Source organism: Lepidochelys olivacea (assembly GCF_965140295.1).
Source record: "Lepidochelys olivacea isolate rLepOli2 genome assembly, chromosome: 10".
Taxonomy (NCBI): Eukaryota; Metazoa; Chordata; order Testudines; family Cheloniidae; genus Lepidochelys; species Lepidochelys olivacea.
In genome coordinates, this window is record NC_140420.1 from 2,202,324 (window position 1) to 2,217,713 (window position 15,390).

The 15,390-nt window shown below is 44.6% G+C and overlaps 1 protein-coding gene across 1 annotated transcript; it reads right to left on the bottom strand.

The window, feature by feature from the left end:
- Positions 1 to 213: 213 nt before the first annotated feature.
- DCTN5 (dynactin subunit 5) lies at positions 214 to 15,111 on the bottom strand. The gene is made up of 7 exons (XM_084640830.1): positions 15,029 to 15,111; positions 12,916 to 12,984; positions 11,387 to 11,505; positions 8,467 to 8,578; positions 5,709 to 5,811; positions 4,682 to 4,773; positions 214 to 648 (listed from the first exon to the last, which is right to left on the bottom strand). Exons 1-7 carry the CDS (start codon positions 15,074 to 15,076, stop codon positions 628 to 630), a joined length of 564 nt encoding a protein of 187 aa, XP_084496956.1. The 5' UTR covers positions 15,077 to 15,111; the 3' UTR covers positions 214 to 627.
- Positions 15,112 to 15,390: the final 279 nt, after the last annotated feature.

Here is a 15,390-nt window from a genome sequence, read left to right on the forward strand (position 1 = left end):
GCTCACAAGGCTTGGAGCGATAGTGAAATCTCCTTTGTGGCTGACCCCAGCTATCGTGGAAGCACAAGCTGGGAGAAGGCAGCTTCCTAAAGCTCTGATTTTTGTTAAGTTTCTGAGCCCTGTTTATACTTCAAACAAAGCATTTGAGCATGGCGTAATGCTACCAACAGCCCTGGCCCATCAAGGGCAGGGCATTCATGGCCCACAAAGCAGTATGGTGGCAGAATGCAGGGTTGGTTTATTGTTTAAGCAAGTGAGAATGTTTTTAAAAGGTTCCTGAACAGAGGAATCCAGTAGCGGAGTCTCCATTGCCCCCAAAGCCAACTAGCTCCACTGTGGCCATTTGCTCCAGAGCTGTGCAGCAAAGCCTCCTCTTGGAAGTTGTGGTTCATTCTACTGTATCAGGCTAATTGTAGACACCAGAAAACAACAACTCCCAGGAGGCAATGGTGACAGGCACAAACCTAGGAACACTTCATCATTCGAGTTAGTACAGCCAGCCGGCAGGTAGAGGTTCAGAGACGAGCCCGGACAGAGCGATGCTCCAGAGGATGCAGGTTAAAGGGGCCAGATCTAGGGGATTTTAACAGGGCTGCGTTTGTGAGGTCTTCGCTGGTGACTTGGTCTTTAGGCCCTGGCAGAGGCCACCTTAACAAAGACAACAAAACAGATGGTCATTGAGGCAGCAGCGTGGCAGCTCAGTATGATAAAAGGGGATTCCATGCGGACACGTGCCTGGGCAGCCCTGCACCTGCAGGCCCCGGCTGGACAGCTGGGCTAACACCCCACAGCACCAGATAGCGCTATCCTAGTGCATGGAGAGCCATAGCACGTCCCCTCACTCATCCAAATGGCTTTTGACTACACCCCCTTAATTCTACCATCCAAAAGTAGCTCCCATCTTCCAGAGGGGTTTTCCCCTTTTACTAACTTCACAATGCCCAGGTGTGGTCACCAATCAAGAAATCCTTGTGAAATGCCCTGTGTGGTGTTGAGACTCTGAAGACATGGACATCATGGTAACATGCATAGAGCTGGACCCTTCTGCTGGCCCTCTCTTGCCAAGCATAGAGCTGCCTTGGTCAGTCAGCAAAGAGATGGTTGGTAGCATCGGTGCCACTCTGCAACATGACTTAACATGTTATTGCAGCTACTCCATGTCTAACTTCCATGTGATCATGCAAGAAGCTCAGCAGTTTGTGTGTCTGGGCATGTGATCTTCCAGGCGTCAATCTATGTGCACGTGCCTGACAGCTGCAGAGTACATAACTCTTGCTTTTCTATGGAGAGGCCATGAGGGGAATAGACAGGAGGGTCAAATCCTTTCAGCAGTTAAGCTCACTTAGCAACAGGACACAATGTCCTCCCATGCCAAGAACATCTGACTTAATACTTGCTCTGCTTAGGTGAAAAGGCAGCAGGCCCTGGCCCATCATCACCTTTTCATCACACTAAACTCAGGCAAGGTCACCCAAAGAGAAATGTACAGTAAAGCTCTTTAAGCCTCCAGCAACATCTGGCTCCAGGCCCAGTTTCACAGGGTTTCTTAAACTTTACTTAAATACAGTTGCACCCACTGAATGGATCTGGTTAGCCAATGCAGGACCAAAGTGTTAAGAGACCTCTGGAAATGGGTTTAAACCAAAAACTGAATTTCACCTGCCATTTTGTTGCTCAGTAACCCAATTTTGAGAGATCCCTTTGTAACTCTTCACAGCTTTGGATTTAATTATTTTGAGTAACTTTGTATCATCTGCAAATTTTGCCACTTCACTGTATACCCCTTCTGCCAGATCATTTATGAATATGTTGAATAGCAGTGGTCCCAGTACAGATCCTTGGGGGACCCTGCTATTTACCTCTTTCCACTTTGAAAACTGTCCATTTATTTTGTTTCCTATTTTATAACCTGTTACGGATCCATGAGAGGACTTCCCCTCTTATGCCATGACTGCTCACTTTGACAAGGTCCCGTACCAAAAGCTGTTAAGCAAAGGCTTTCTGAAAGTTCAAGTACACTATATCCACTGGATCACTCTTATTCACATGCTTGTTGACAACCTCAAAGAATTCTAATAGATTGGTGAGGCACGATGTCCCTTTACAAAAGGCTTGTTGACTTTTCCCCAACACATCACGTCCATCCGTGTATTTGGTAATTCTGTTCTTCACTAGAGTTCCAACCAATTTGCCTGGTACTCAAGTTAGGTTTACCAGCCTGTAATTGCCAGGATTCTCTCTGAAGCCTTTTTAAAAAAATCAGTCACATTAGCTCTCCTCCAGTCACCTGGTACAGAGGCTGATTGAAGCAATGGGTTACATGCCACAGTCAGTAGTTTTGCAATTTCACATGAGTTCCTTCAGAACTCGTAGGTGAAAGCCATCTGATACTGGTGACTTACTACTGTTTAATTTAGCAATTTGTTCCAAAAACTCAGTTATTGACACCTTAATCAGGGAAAATGTCTCAGATTTGTCACCTAAAAAGGAATGGGTCAGGTGTGGGAATCTCCATCACATCCTCTGCAGTGAAGACTGATGGAAAGAATTCATTTAGCTTCTCTGCACTGGCCTTGTCTTCCCTGAGTGCTCATTTAGCACTTCAGTCTTCCAGTGGCCCCACTGCTTGTTTGAGAGGCCTCCTGCTTCTGATATAGTTAAAAAAATTGCTGTTAGTTAGGTTGTGTCTTTTGCTAGATGCTTTTCAAATTCTTTTTTGACCTGCCTAATTATATTTGATTTGCCAGAGTTCATGGTTCTTTCTATTTTCCTCACTCGGGTTGGAATTCCAGTTTTTAAAGGATGCCTTTACCACTGCCTCTTTTAATTGCTACTTGGCAAAACTGGAGGGTTCTTACCTTCATCAACTGTTTATACCCACCTTCCGTTCTCTGCCTGGCTGGAGTTAGTAGTCTTTTTTTGGCTGGGGCCTGTTATCACATTAAAGCTGAGTGAATAGTTTTGTGCAAGGTCAGTAAGTGTTTGTCAGAGTTTTTCAGGACAGTTTCCTGTCAGTGGCCCTAGAATTTCATTTTTCTGTTTCTAGGTATACAGGTGAAACGGACAGCAACAGCACAAGTTATTCTGTTTTTGGTGATGCAAAAGGCTCTTTAATGCACTCAAACTAAATGCCTGATAATAAATCGTTCAGGTGCCTCTCTCTGAACAACAGAATGTGGAATGAGTCCAACACAGCAGGAACTCAGTGCCCTTGGCAGAAAGCTTACTCTGCTTTCAGAGCAATTGGACTTGGAAAGTTACAACTTTCAAGTCACTTGACCCATATAAGAGGCTTTTAATTTATGTACAGTAAAAAATACAAACAAACCAGACAGTGGTGTTACATTTGATTAACTGTAGTTACAACACACTTAGTATTTATATAGCTGCTAGTTAATGTGTGTCAGAGCCCTACGTGAGACAAAACAGCTAAAGGCCCGTCGCTACTATTCTCACCACTGCATGCCTACAACACTACTGCCATGCACCCTGGCTCCCCGGTCCATGTAAGATACCCTACAGAGGCCCCCACGTTCAGCAGGGAAGGGGAAATGTTAAGTTTGAATACAATCTAACATGAGGAGACTCTGTTTATCCTTGGCAGGGCCCACCCTACAGGAGTCAAGTGTGTGGAGTTTGTAGCCTTATGTGAATTAGGCACACAGGCTACCTCCATAAGAATTGTGCTTAGAGTGGCATTTTGGCATTTGTTCAGACGCTACTTTTTCTAGGGATTTGATTTTTTCATGTTAGTTTTACATTGTAAGTAAGAGGTGCCAATAGGCTGTGCCCCGTGCAGCACTGCAACCCTGGACAAATGCCACATGCTCCCACTTCTGGTTCCAGATAATTCAATGCAGCAGGGGGCATCCTCTTTCCATAATCCCATTTGACTCTGAGCTGCATGATGCTCAGAAGGAAAATGGGCATCAGCCATGAAAACTAACCCTGCAAGGCATCTGGGATTAGTGGAGGTAAATGTCCCTACTGCTGGAAGTAACCAGATGATGAGACGTGTCCCTTCACACAGGGCAGAGAAAGCCAAGACTCAGCCCATAGGCCTGTGGGGTAGGAGTCAGGGAAGCTAAGCTTGCTTCAAGCTTTTCAGTAGCCAAGGGAGGCAGAGGATGTTCTATTCTTAGTGTGGGAGAGAATCTCGGTCCACGGGCTAGAGGGGAGATGAAGGAAAATCCTGGCTCTTACTTGGACAGAGTAAGTATTTACAGTAGTCACCCTTAATGAAGATGTTGGCCACACAGCCGCTCTGTTCAAGAATGAAGGTTATTTCTAAGAGTCAGACACAATGGCTTTGAAGCTGAATAGAACAGATGTGTGCAATTCACTTTGGCTAGGAAGTATTTACAGTACGATCCTGCCTCATTGCTCAGTTGCAGCAGAATGCATTAATCTAGTGGGAATTGTAACTGCACTCCAACCCCAAAATGTCGAATGGCACACCTCCCAGACAACATGGAATGAAATACATTTGAGCAAATATACAAAGTTTAAACATGACATAGGAACTTTTCACAAGGTTCTGCTTGCTGGAGCTGTAGTGTTAATAGCACAGAGCGGGGACATGCCACTCCAAACAGCAGAGCTCATTAAACATCCCTCCCATCCCCCAAAGCTCCCTATAGTGCCTTCACTTCTCTGAAACACAGTAAATTGGCTACTAGACCTGAGTAAGTGGCAAGAACTTCTGGTAATAGCTCTTTGTAACATCAATCATCAGCTCTTGGGTGCATTCTGGGAGTTCTCCAGAGAAGAGCCCTGAAAAACCAAGAAGAGCATGAATGCAAGTGTTCTCTTGGGAAGCAGTGAGCCTGAAGAGTTTTATTCAGCTTCTCCACTAGTATTTATGCTGTTTAACCTGCAGTATATAGAGCAACCCATGGGCTTGTGTAGGGACACTGCTCTCATGTAGATCAATACAAAAGTGTGGCTTCCCCTATCATCCCCTAAGAGATGCAGTAAGGCAGTCTGTCTCCAGCTAGATCTCTTAATAGCTTACACCCATCCTAGATAAACAAGGGTCATGAAAGCTCTTTCCTAAAGGAAGGCTAGTAACAAAGGTTACATTGACCTTTCCACCACTGCTGTTTCCAAATGACTGGAACATTGACACCTCCAGTATGGTCAGCAGTGCTGTTGGGGTGGGCTCTGTACCAGCACAGAGGGGTAGTCTAACAGGAGCCTCTCCCCATATATGTAGCACATGCACAGTGGTCTAACAGGAGCCTCTCCAGCTGTGTTTATGGAGGCACCTGCAAATCCAGAGCATATGGCAGAGAAGAGAAGGAGACTCTTGATGCCAAAGAAGAACTGCTTGTGGAATGCTGGATGCTTGATCGGTCATGTTGCTGATTCTGAGCTCTGATAGGAAGCAATTCTGTAACTAAGAATGGTCCGAGCTGGCAATCAGACTGACAAGCCCTAGCCATATTAACCTAGCTATTGAATGCGCAGATGCTATGCTTACTCCTACTAAACTCCTGTCCCAATAATATCCTCAGACAGTGAGGTCCATTGGTTAGAATTGTTACTTTTCAGTTCACTGAGCACTTCCCCCCCAACTCTATTACTATAAGACAGTGCAACCAAGGAGCCTACCTGGCCTTCTCCACATCAGGGTGTTGTATTTCTTTTAAATATCAGGATACAAGTTAGCTGAATTTATACTGGAAGTAAAATTAAATGGACTTTACCTGGGCAGCCTGAAAAGACTGTAAAAGGTGGGACCACAGTTTCAGGGGGTAGAACTGTGTTGGCTAGAATTTTGCAGCAGTCTTTCAAAACACACCTACGACCCTGAAACAAAGACCGGATTCTGTTTGATTGTATAACACCACCACCACACTGTGTCTTACTCCTACTCGTGTCTCTAATATTCAAAAGTGAGTCTGACTGCTCTTTATTAGTCAAAGTCAACATGAGGGCTGTCTGTAAGAAGCAAGATGTCTGCCTGCAACCCAGGGTTCTTCTCTCAGCTCTGATTGCTGATTTCACTATTAGGCCTGGTCTATACTAGAAGTTATATCAGCATAATGTTGGTTAGGGGTGTGATTTTTTTAAAAAAACAAACAAAACCAATAGTTGTACTTGTATAAGGCCTAATATAGATGCAGTTATACTGGATAAAGCTACCTTATATTGGTATAGCTTATTTCTGATTTGGGAAGCAAAATCAGCTGTACTGATATGTTGCCCTTATACTCCATCCACACACAACAGCAAATGCCCCTTAAATTATATTAGCACAATTAAAGCAGCAAAAATGTTCTAGTTTCGATAAGCCCTTACTCCCATGCTGGCAGTCTAGAAATCACTAGTGCATTCAGTAAGAGTTACTAGTTTTTTTTATTTGCTTTCATACACTTTGAGTAGTTATAAAAATGTTTTATGTAGCTTTGGCCAACAATAACTTCTTGTGCGTTAACATACATTGCAAACTTTAATGTTTTACAGATCAACACGAACTAGTAGAGATTGTCTTGTGTGGAAAAACTGTGTGTTCCTCATAAATGCATAGTAGGGATTTGCATATTAAAACAAGCCACTTCAGGTAAGTAGATATTCAAGTTGGAATTGGTAGTCCTACCCATGCAGTAATTGGGCAACATATTCCCCATTGCAGTACTCAATAACCTTGACTGTTTGGCACTATCTATATCAGAGCTGAGCTGAGCCCCACTCTCTCCTCTGGATACCCTGACATCAGCAATTGCTAATGCGTGCTGATAACCCAACTGCTCTTATTTGGCTTAAAGAGGCAGACAAAGCCCAGAAACAAATAGCAATTAATAGGGACGTCCACTTGTCTAGCCTTGTGTAAACACAATGTTTGAAAAGAACAAGCATGTCTTTGAAACAGGCAACAGCGATTAGACTGAAATTGCTGCAATATTTAATGAAACTCAGGACATTAACCTTTTTGAAAGAGTCACTCTGTTCAAAGACACTTGGGAGCCTGTCTGAAAAGATTAGCAATTAATGCTCCATACATTCATTTATCCAAATGATGATACAGCAAACTGCACATTAATCTTGATGATAAACTGCCAACTGATACAGAAAGCCATTTCTAATGGGAGTCATTATTTGGCCATTCATTACAGGCAGATAGGAGCTATAGAGGCCTCACAATGCCATGGTATCTCAGTTTCTTCATGAGACTTTTCTAAAGTCTTCCAGCCTGGTTTGACTTGTGAGAGATACCCCTGGGACATTGGCTCTGAAAAAGGAGCCCTTGGGGCCTCTCCTGCCTGCACGAGTTACTCTTGGAGAGAAGAAACTGAAGGTGCCATGTGCTGCAAGGAAGGGGAATAAACCAGACAGTGGAGAAGTAGCCATCATTTTCCTTGAGGAACTGAAACCTAAGTGTATGTCCCTGCATATTAGGGATTCTGTGTCTCAGGTAATAAGGTCACAGCTCTCAGAAAGGGCCTTTTTACCACATTTAATTACACCCACCCTCATTTTTCCTGCCTGTCAGCATTAAGCCATTTAAAGACATTATTGCATTCTTCCCTCTTCATACCACTGGCTCATTCCTGCCTTCCCATCTAGCTTTGATCATTTCCAGGCAGTACATGCTGGCACCTCCCCAACTCCAGGTTTCTGTGGAGCAGAAGGCAATGTGGCTTTGCAGTGTTTGATGTCTGATAAAGACCTAGTGTTATGGGCACATGTTTGGCGTAAGGTGTATCGGTTAATCTGAACTACAGCTGGCTGCCTTTTTCCCTCTGAAGCAGCTGAGTAGGCTGCAGGATCTAGCATTATCAGTGGGTATAAATGTAGAATCCAGAGGTTGTTCTCAACTAAAATAAGGCAGTGTCACTAACGGCATAATCAATTACACAAGTGACCCCCTTGGGCGTGGTCAGGCAAACTCCACACTTGCCTTAGGCCTATTATTCAAGGCTTTCTAGACCTCAGTTACTGTGCCAGTTCCAGAACACTGCTAGCACCTGCTGTTTCCCAGTCAGCTGTATGTGCTGCCCTTCCCCAAAGCCCAATCTCAAGCTCTGTTGTAGAGCAGAGCGCATACACACCTGACTGGAAGGCGTGCAACAGAGGTGCACTCAGGTCCAGCACAGACTCCTCACACTAAGCTCCAGGAGCCTGAGGGACCAGTTACGGTTTTGGTAGCTCCTTTGCTTCAGAAGCATTCTCAATACAAAAGAGCACAGTCTCTGCCCCCAAAGAGTTTTCAAGCTCCAAGCTGAGGGAGGGGGTATTATATGAGGAGAGTCATCAAAGTGGGGACCATCCATAGCAATACAAATCACCCCTGGCTAGCATCTGTTCCAGTGTATGGAAACCTCTGGTCCAATCCAAAGTTAGTCCATCTCTCTTAACCCAAGGATGGGAATTTCCCTGATGCCCTGAACCAGCAAAAGGAAGTACAAGTTCTTAACTGTATTTGAGGGGTTTAAAGAAAGAAGACTGACCACACGTACTTACAATGACACAATTCTTGCCTATGTGAACGTAGGAGCCGATCTGGGCTGCATTGACAACACAGTCTTCTTCTATAAACACATGATCACCGATGTGGAGAGGGAAGAAAGCAACTCTGGAGAAGGAGAAGGGGTTATTTGCTCAGGCTCTGCAGCACCGATGAATCCACAATACCATTAAACCCAAAATCATGTAAGTGTCCGTACCCTCACCAGCTTGCCAAAGGCAGGGCCTGGAGCCAAGACAGATCTGGTCAGAGACGGTGCATTTCATATTAATTCCTCATGATGATCAAGCAACTTTTCAAACCAAGCCAACTGATAACCATTAACCTTTTGTAATAGGCGTTAGTGCAGGGAGAGAGGGGGAAGGGCACACAAGGAGAAGCCAAACCAGCATGCAGGGATACAAGTAGGTCCTGCCAGCCAAGACTTCATGGACATTCTGTCTGAGGTGCTTATCTGACCCTCGTCGCCACAGTATCTGTGCACCTCACAATCTTTTAATGTATTTATCCTCTCAACATCCCCATGAACAGGGCAGTGCAGTTCTCCCCATTGGACAGATGGGGAACTGAGGCACAGAGCGCCTGTGTGGCTTGCCAAAGGTCACATAGGAAGCTAATGGTACATCAGGGAATTGAACCTGGGTTTCAAGTCCTAGGCTAGTGCCCTAATCACTGGACCATCCTTCCAGCTTGACTGTTACAAACTTGAAGCATTGCTGCCTTCTAACTCCAGCAGCTCTTTAATGTGTCTGTGTTACTAGTGCACCAGACACTTCGATTCTAGGGCACTGCCTGAGAAGTTGAGTATTGGAGGACATTCAAGCAGGACATCTCTAGGGGCACAGCCAAGGACTGTGCTCATTCATTTGCTCATGAATTAAACTGTGTCCTGCAACTGTTTGCAAACCAGGCACCTTGTAACAGTCACAGCAGAAGATTCTGTGGTCATATGAAAATATCACCAAGATGGTGTTTTTAAAAACAATTTAAGGTCTGAATCCCTGGGTCTGTCTAAGCTCTACTTAGAGGAAGGAAGGTGGAAAAAAGTGGCTCTAAACCCCCTTTCTGCTCCTGGGACTGGATGGGGCCTAAAACCGCAGCTCAAGAGTTGCTCTAAATTATGCTGTCTGAGCTGCTGGCCAGAGATTGTCAGCACATGACGCACTCCAGTTTTGTTCCCTGCATGTCACTTGTGCCTGAGGAACAGGGATTGAGGTTGAGAGCTGGCTATGGCTGAATAAAGCATTAACACTAACTGGTTTGTGATACTGCCCCAACGGACCATAAGCTTTTCAGGGCAGAGGTACCTCTCTGGCTGTCACAAATAGGCTCAAATAATGAAGCAACTATCTGTATTTGAAACTCCACAGGAGAAAAAAACCATTAAATCTGTTCTCTTTTGAATACTGAATTTTAACTATTAAATTCCAAGAAGGCAGCTAGGACACTGAACACACAAAGTCTGACATTTTCTGGGCTTAATGTGCTGTTTAGGAGCTTTAGGTCAGCTGCCTGTTAAAGCATTTTGTATTAAGAGCCGGAGTGGGAAGCGGGAATGAGAAGAATAAATCAATGAAATCTAAAAGTTCAGAATGATTAAGTGATTTTAATCCTTATGCGGCCATCTACTGATAAACATTGAGAAGGCCATAATAGCCCATGACTGGGTACGAAGGTTAATTCAAAATATCTATAGGTGATACATGGTCCCAAAGGACAGCTCTATGTTCGGATTAGATGTAAATAAAGGCCAGTGGGTTGAGTGTGCATTTAGACATGGGAATCTTTAGGGATTTCTTTTGCCAATGCTTCAGTCAAGGTATTAGATACAAGTGGGTCATAAGAGACCCACTGCAAAGGGGGAAAAAAAATGGTTGTGTCTATTTTGCTTCTTTTGATGAAGAAAGTCAGTCCGACAGGGCATTTTAAAGTTAAATTAATTTCAAGCATGCAGTTTATATTAGAAATTCCTCAACTCTGGGAGACTATTGCTGGAATATGGTATCTAAAGCCCTGGACCCTGCAATGTGTATACATGAGCAATCACTGCATTCAGATGGAGCTTCATGTGAGTGCAGGGATCCCTGGTCCACCTCTCATTGCAGGATTGGGCCACACATGACAACTAACATACAAACACACACACACATTTTTAGATACACATCTTTTTCTGTTACAAATAAACAACCACTTGGTATGCTCAACTGCTCTACAATCTAGTTATCATTAACTGGCTGATTTCCTATAGGCATCCAGGGCAGAGGCTGGTCTTGAAAGAAGGAAGTATAGTAGCCTGATGGATCAGTTTGGAGATGTTTTTCCATGCATGTTAAATAGCCACAGACGCCAAAGGACAAATAAACAGAACCCTACAAATAATATTCCAGCCTAGTTATCTCCAGTACCAGATATCTGAGATGTATATTGTACAATGCAAGACTCTTCCTTTATAGATATTATTAAAATATGGTATTAATATAGTTAGATCTGGCTGAGGTGCATTGGAAGAGTATGTGCTAGTCCCAGGCTGCATTCAGGCCTTAGAAAATGAGTAAGTATTTTTAAAAGGTGAACTGAAAAGTTTAAACAGAATTGTTTAAATATATTTTGCTAGTGGTTTGGATTCTTAGACTTAAAGATGGCAAATATATACATTTTAAATAAATAGATCAGCCTCTCCTTCACCTACATGTCCGAGTTCAGCCTAGTGATTTCCATGCTGCAATTTAACAGGATTACTGACTCACAAAGCAGAGCAGGGACTAGGAGAAAATGCTGACTTAGGAGGATTTATGCAAAACCGTAGCAAGAGAAACAGTCCCCTGAGTTCAGCTCTTAGCAAATCCAAAGCTTCTAAGTTCACCTTTCAGTTTAACAAGCCTCACAGCATAGCACAGAAGAAATATAAACTCCTACCCCTTGCTGAATTTCTTGAAAGGCGGCCTGATGACACTGCGGCTTTTCACAACACAGTGGCGTCCAACTCTTACGTTTGCCAGATCACCACGAATGATACAATCATTCATAACTATCGTCTAGGAAACAAGAGAAACAGAGCCAAACGAGTTCAAGTTCTGCCAATGTTTTCAGTAGCTTTATTATAATATATGGGGCCACACTGAGCACTAGTGTAATTTCAATGAAATTATATCTTACAGCAGGACTCAGTTGGGCCCAAGGAACACCAACTTGTATCACAAGCACATATTAGTGTATGAATTGTGGCCCTATAGAGCAAACCACATGAATAAGAACAGAAAATGCAGATTCACTGTTAAAGTCCCTTTCATGAGAGCATCCCAAGACAAATTAATGAAGCCTCAAGACACCATACAAAGGGTTCAGTTCTTATTTCCACTCCACTAATAGTCAGGTTGAGGCACAGAAAGGTTAAGCAGCTTGCCCAAAGGCTACACAGTGAGTGCAGAGATTTTGGATCCCAGTACTGCAATTGATCCAACAGCTAGAAGTTGAAGCTAGATAAATTCAGACTGTAAATAAGGGTGTAAATTTTTAACTGTGAGAACCACTGGAACAATTTACCCAGGATTGTGGAGGATTCTCCATCACCCACATTTTTAAAATCATGATTGAATATTATTGTAAAATCTCTGCTCTAGGAATTACTTTGGGGAAGTTCTGTGGCCTGTGCTATGCAGAAGATCAGACTAGATGATCACAGTGGTCCCTACTGGTCTTGGAATCTATCTATCTATTATCCAAGCGCATATATATATATATAAGTATGCATTAAGCACTAATAGCAAGCCCAAATATTGCAACAGTAATATAATCTAAACTGGCCTATACCATAACCCTGTACAATTATGCTCTGTATCCCATAACTACTACTTGCATTTGCTGAAGTAAGCATTTGGTATAAGTAGTTAAGAAACATCAAAAATCAAGATACGTTTGTTGTATGTCTTGGTACAAGTTAGCGAAGTACCCTCACGGACCAGTACCTTGAATGCTAGTATCCAAAGCAAAGATCAGGAAGGAACAGGACAAGAAACTAGGGAACTGGGACAAAAAGAAATAGATAAGTTCATGGAGTATAGGTCTATCAATGACTATTAGCCAAGATGGGCAGGGATGGAACTGATGGGTTAGATTTTAGTGACATGTAAAGAGATATACAACTTGTAAACTCATCATATAAATAATACCAGCTAAAATGTGTAACTTGGGGAGCACACCACTCGCATAAGGTGAATGTAACATCACTGCATGGCTTGGCTTCTCGGAGACTGTACTGTGTAGAACCTTTTCCCTGTACCATATTAATAAATCTGACACTGGGTATTTGGCCTTGACTATATTTAATAACAAATCAAAGTGTGGTCAAACAGTTGATTATACAATTTATCACATGAGAGTTTGACTGTAAACCACAGAAATGCTTGATTTTACAAGAAGTACACCAGTGACTTGGTATTACCCACCTTTCCATTCAGAACTATGTTCTGGCTTCCGCAGAGCACTGACTGTCTGCTGACTTTGTTGCCAGATGCCTGAGGGAAACCAAGAGACAGAGAGACGATCAGTGACAGAAATACAGCCTTGTGATACAAACGTCTTATTATATCTGTGGATTGTGTGGGGTCCTTTATAATAATGAACCTTCATTATAGAATTTTATAACACACAGTTTGCAAACAGAATGCTTTCACGTTGCCTCCAGGACTCCTGGATGTTAGTCTTTAGGCAAGATCCAATGTAGTGTCAGCTGAATAGTCAACTGTCCTCCATTGAATCTCTTCTTCGGACTCTCTTCTGGCAGTCAATCTTCCATTGGGACTCTGCTCCAAGACTGTAATATTGTAATTTAAAGAATACAAGGAAGAAGTGACAGATGTGCTAGGCCATAACCCTTGTCATACTCCTCTCTCCTAACGCCCCCGATTTGGTGGCCTGCAAGTAGGAAAAACAAAAACTCTACTAAGACGAAAAAGAGACTTTTAAAATCTCAGATAACGCCTTCCTTTGGGCCTCCCAGTGCAGCCTGCTCTTCTGGAGTGGGAGCTCCCACAGGCAAGGGTTGCCCAGATGCCCTGTATACCAAAACCTGCATGCACCTAGAACAGATGCAGAGACAGGATCTGCATCCTCCTGTCCGCTCTGCAATCCTTCCATACCGATCTGTCAAGACCAGCCTTGGACTGGATGCTCTTTAGGGCAGGAGCAATGTCTCCTGTGGGAGTTCTGGGAAATAAAGCAAACTAAGCATTCACGGAATAAGAGGGAAGGTTCTCTCATGGATGACTAACTGGTTAAATGATAGGAAAAAGGGGCAGGAATAAATTATCAGTTTTCACAATGGAGATAGGCAAATAGCAGGGGCCGCCCAAGAAGCTATACTGAGACTTGTGCTGTCAACATATTCATAAATAACGGGAAAAAGGGGATGAACAGTGAGGTGGCAAAATTTGGAAATGATATTAAGTTACTCAAGATAGTTAAGTGCAAAGCTGACTGCAAAGAGTTACAAAGGGATCTCAAAAAACTGAGTGACTTGGCAACCAAATGGCAGATGAAATTCCTGTTGATAAATGCAAAGTAATGCACACTGGAAACAATAATGGATTCTAAATTAGGTGTTACCACTCATGAAAGAGATCTTGGGAGTTGTCATGGATAGTTCTCTGTAAACATTTGCTCAACGTGCAGCAGCAGTCAAAAAAGCGAACAGAACGTTAGGAATCATTAGAAAAGGGACAACTAATAAAACAGAAAATATCATAATGCCCTTACATAAATCCATGGTGTGCTCACACCTTGACTACTGCCTGCAGGTCTGGTCTCCCCATCTCAGAAAGGGGGAGAAAGAAAGAGCGTGCGTGTCTGTAGGAATTGGAAAAGGTACAGACGAGGACAACAGAAATTCAGGGAGGCATAGAACAGCTTCCATACAAGGAGAGATTAAAATGAGTGGGGCTGTTCAGCTTCAAAAGAGACAACTAGGGAGGAGATGCTAGAGAGGTGGAGAAAGTGAACAGGCAAGTGTTATTTACCCCTTCACATAATACAAGAATGAGGGGTCACCCGCTGAAATGAAAAGGCAGGTTTAAAAACAAACAAAAAAGACTTCTTCACGCAACGCACAGCCAACCTGTGGACTTGTTAACGGGGTTGTTGCAGAGGCCAAAGGTATAACTAGGTTAAAATCAGGTCAGTTCACAGAGAAGAGGTCCATCAACGGCTATCAGCCATTGGACACAACCCTGTGCTCGGGGTGTCCCTGAACCTCCGACTGCCAGAAGCTGGGGCTGTAGGGCAGGGGATGGACCACTTGATCATCGCCTTGTTCCTTCCCGCGGGCCAGGGGCTTCACCGTCGGAGTCGGGCTCCGGGGCCCGGTCTGACCCCCCCCGCCCCCGGCTGCTCACGGAGCGCCGCCCCTGGGCGCCGCATCAAGCGGCTGGGGCGCAGGGGAAGGATCCGCTCCTCGCCGGCCGGCTCCAGGGCCGCGCTCGGGAGAGGGCGGCTGGGGGCCCGGCTCGGGCCCGGCGCTGCCCCGGCTCCGCCCACTGCTCGTCCGCCCGCGGGGCGCCGCACCGTCTCGATGTACTCGGACTTGTTATACAGCATCTCGCTCAGCTCCATGGCGCCGCCGCTTCCGGCCTCCCCGCTTCCGCTTCCGCTTCCGCCTCTTCCCCGCCATGACCCCCCCCCAGCCAATCCCCGCTCGGCCTCCGTACCGCCGCTTCCGGCCTCCCCGCGAGCACAGCCCATCTTCGCCAGGCTTGCCGGTGGCGTCACATCCGCCCAAACCGGACTGGCCAATCTCTTCTCAGAATCTGCGCCGCCCCTTCCACGCCGACCAACCCGAGCTCGGCTGCCTGCTGTCGTCACTCCCCGCTGGCGCGCGCTCAGCTCCCCCTAGCATGCTGCCTTGCGGCCGGGGCTGAGGCGCTTCG

Excerpts from the sequence above, each read along its gene's own strand:
- DCTN5 (XM_084640830.1), bottom strand. The coding sequence starts at position 15,076 with ATGGAGCTGAGCGAGATGCTGTATAACAAGTCCGAGTACATCGAGACG. Across the intron at positions 12,985-15,028 it reads AGTCCGAGTACATCGAGACG|GCATCTGGCAACAAAGTCAG; the intron begins GTGCGGCGCCCC and ends GGTTTCCCTCAG. Across the intron at positions 11,506-12,915 it reads ACATAGTTCTGAATGGAAAG|ACGATAGTTATGAATGATTG; the intron begins GTGGGTAATACC and ends CTTGTTTCCTAG.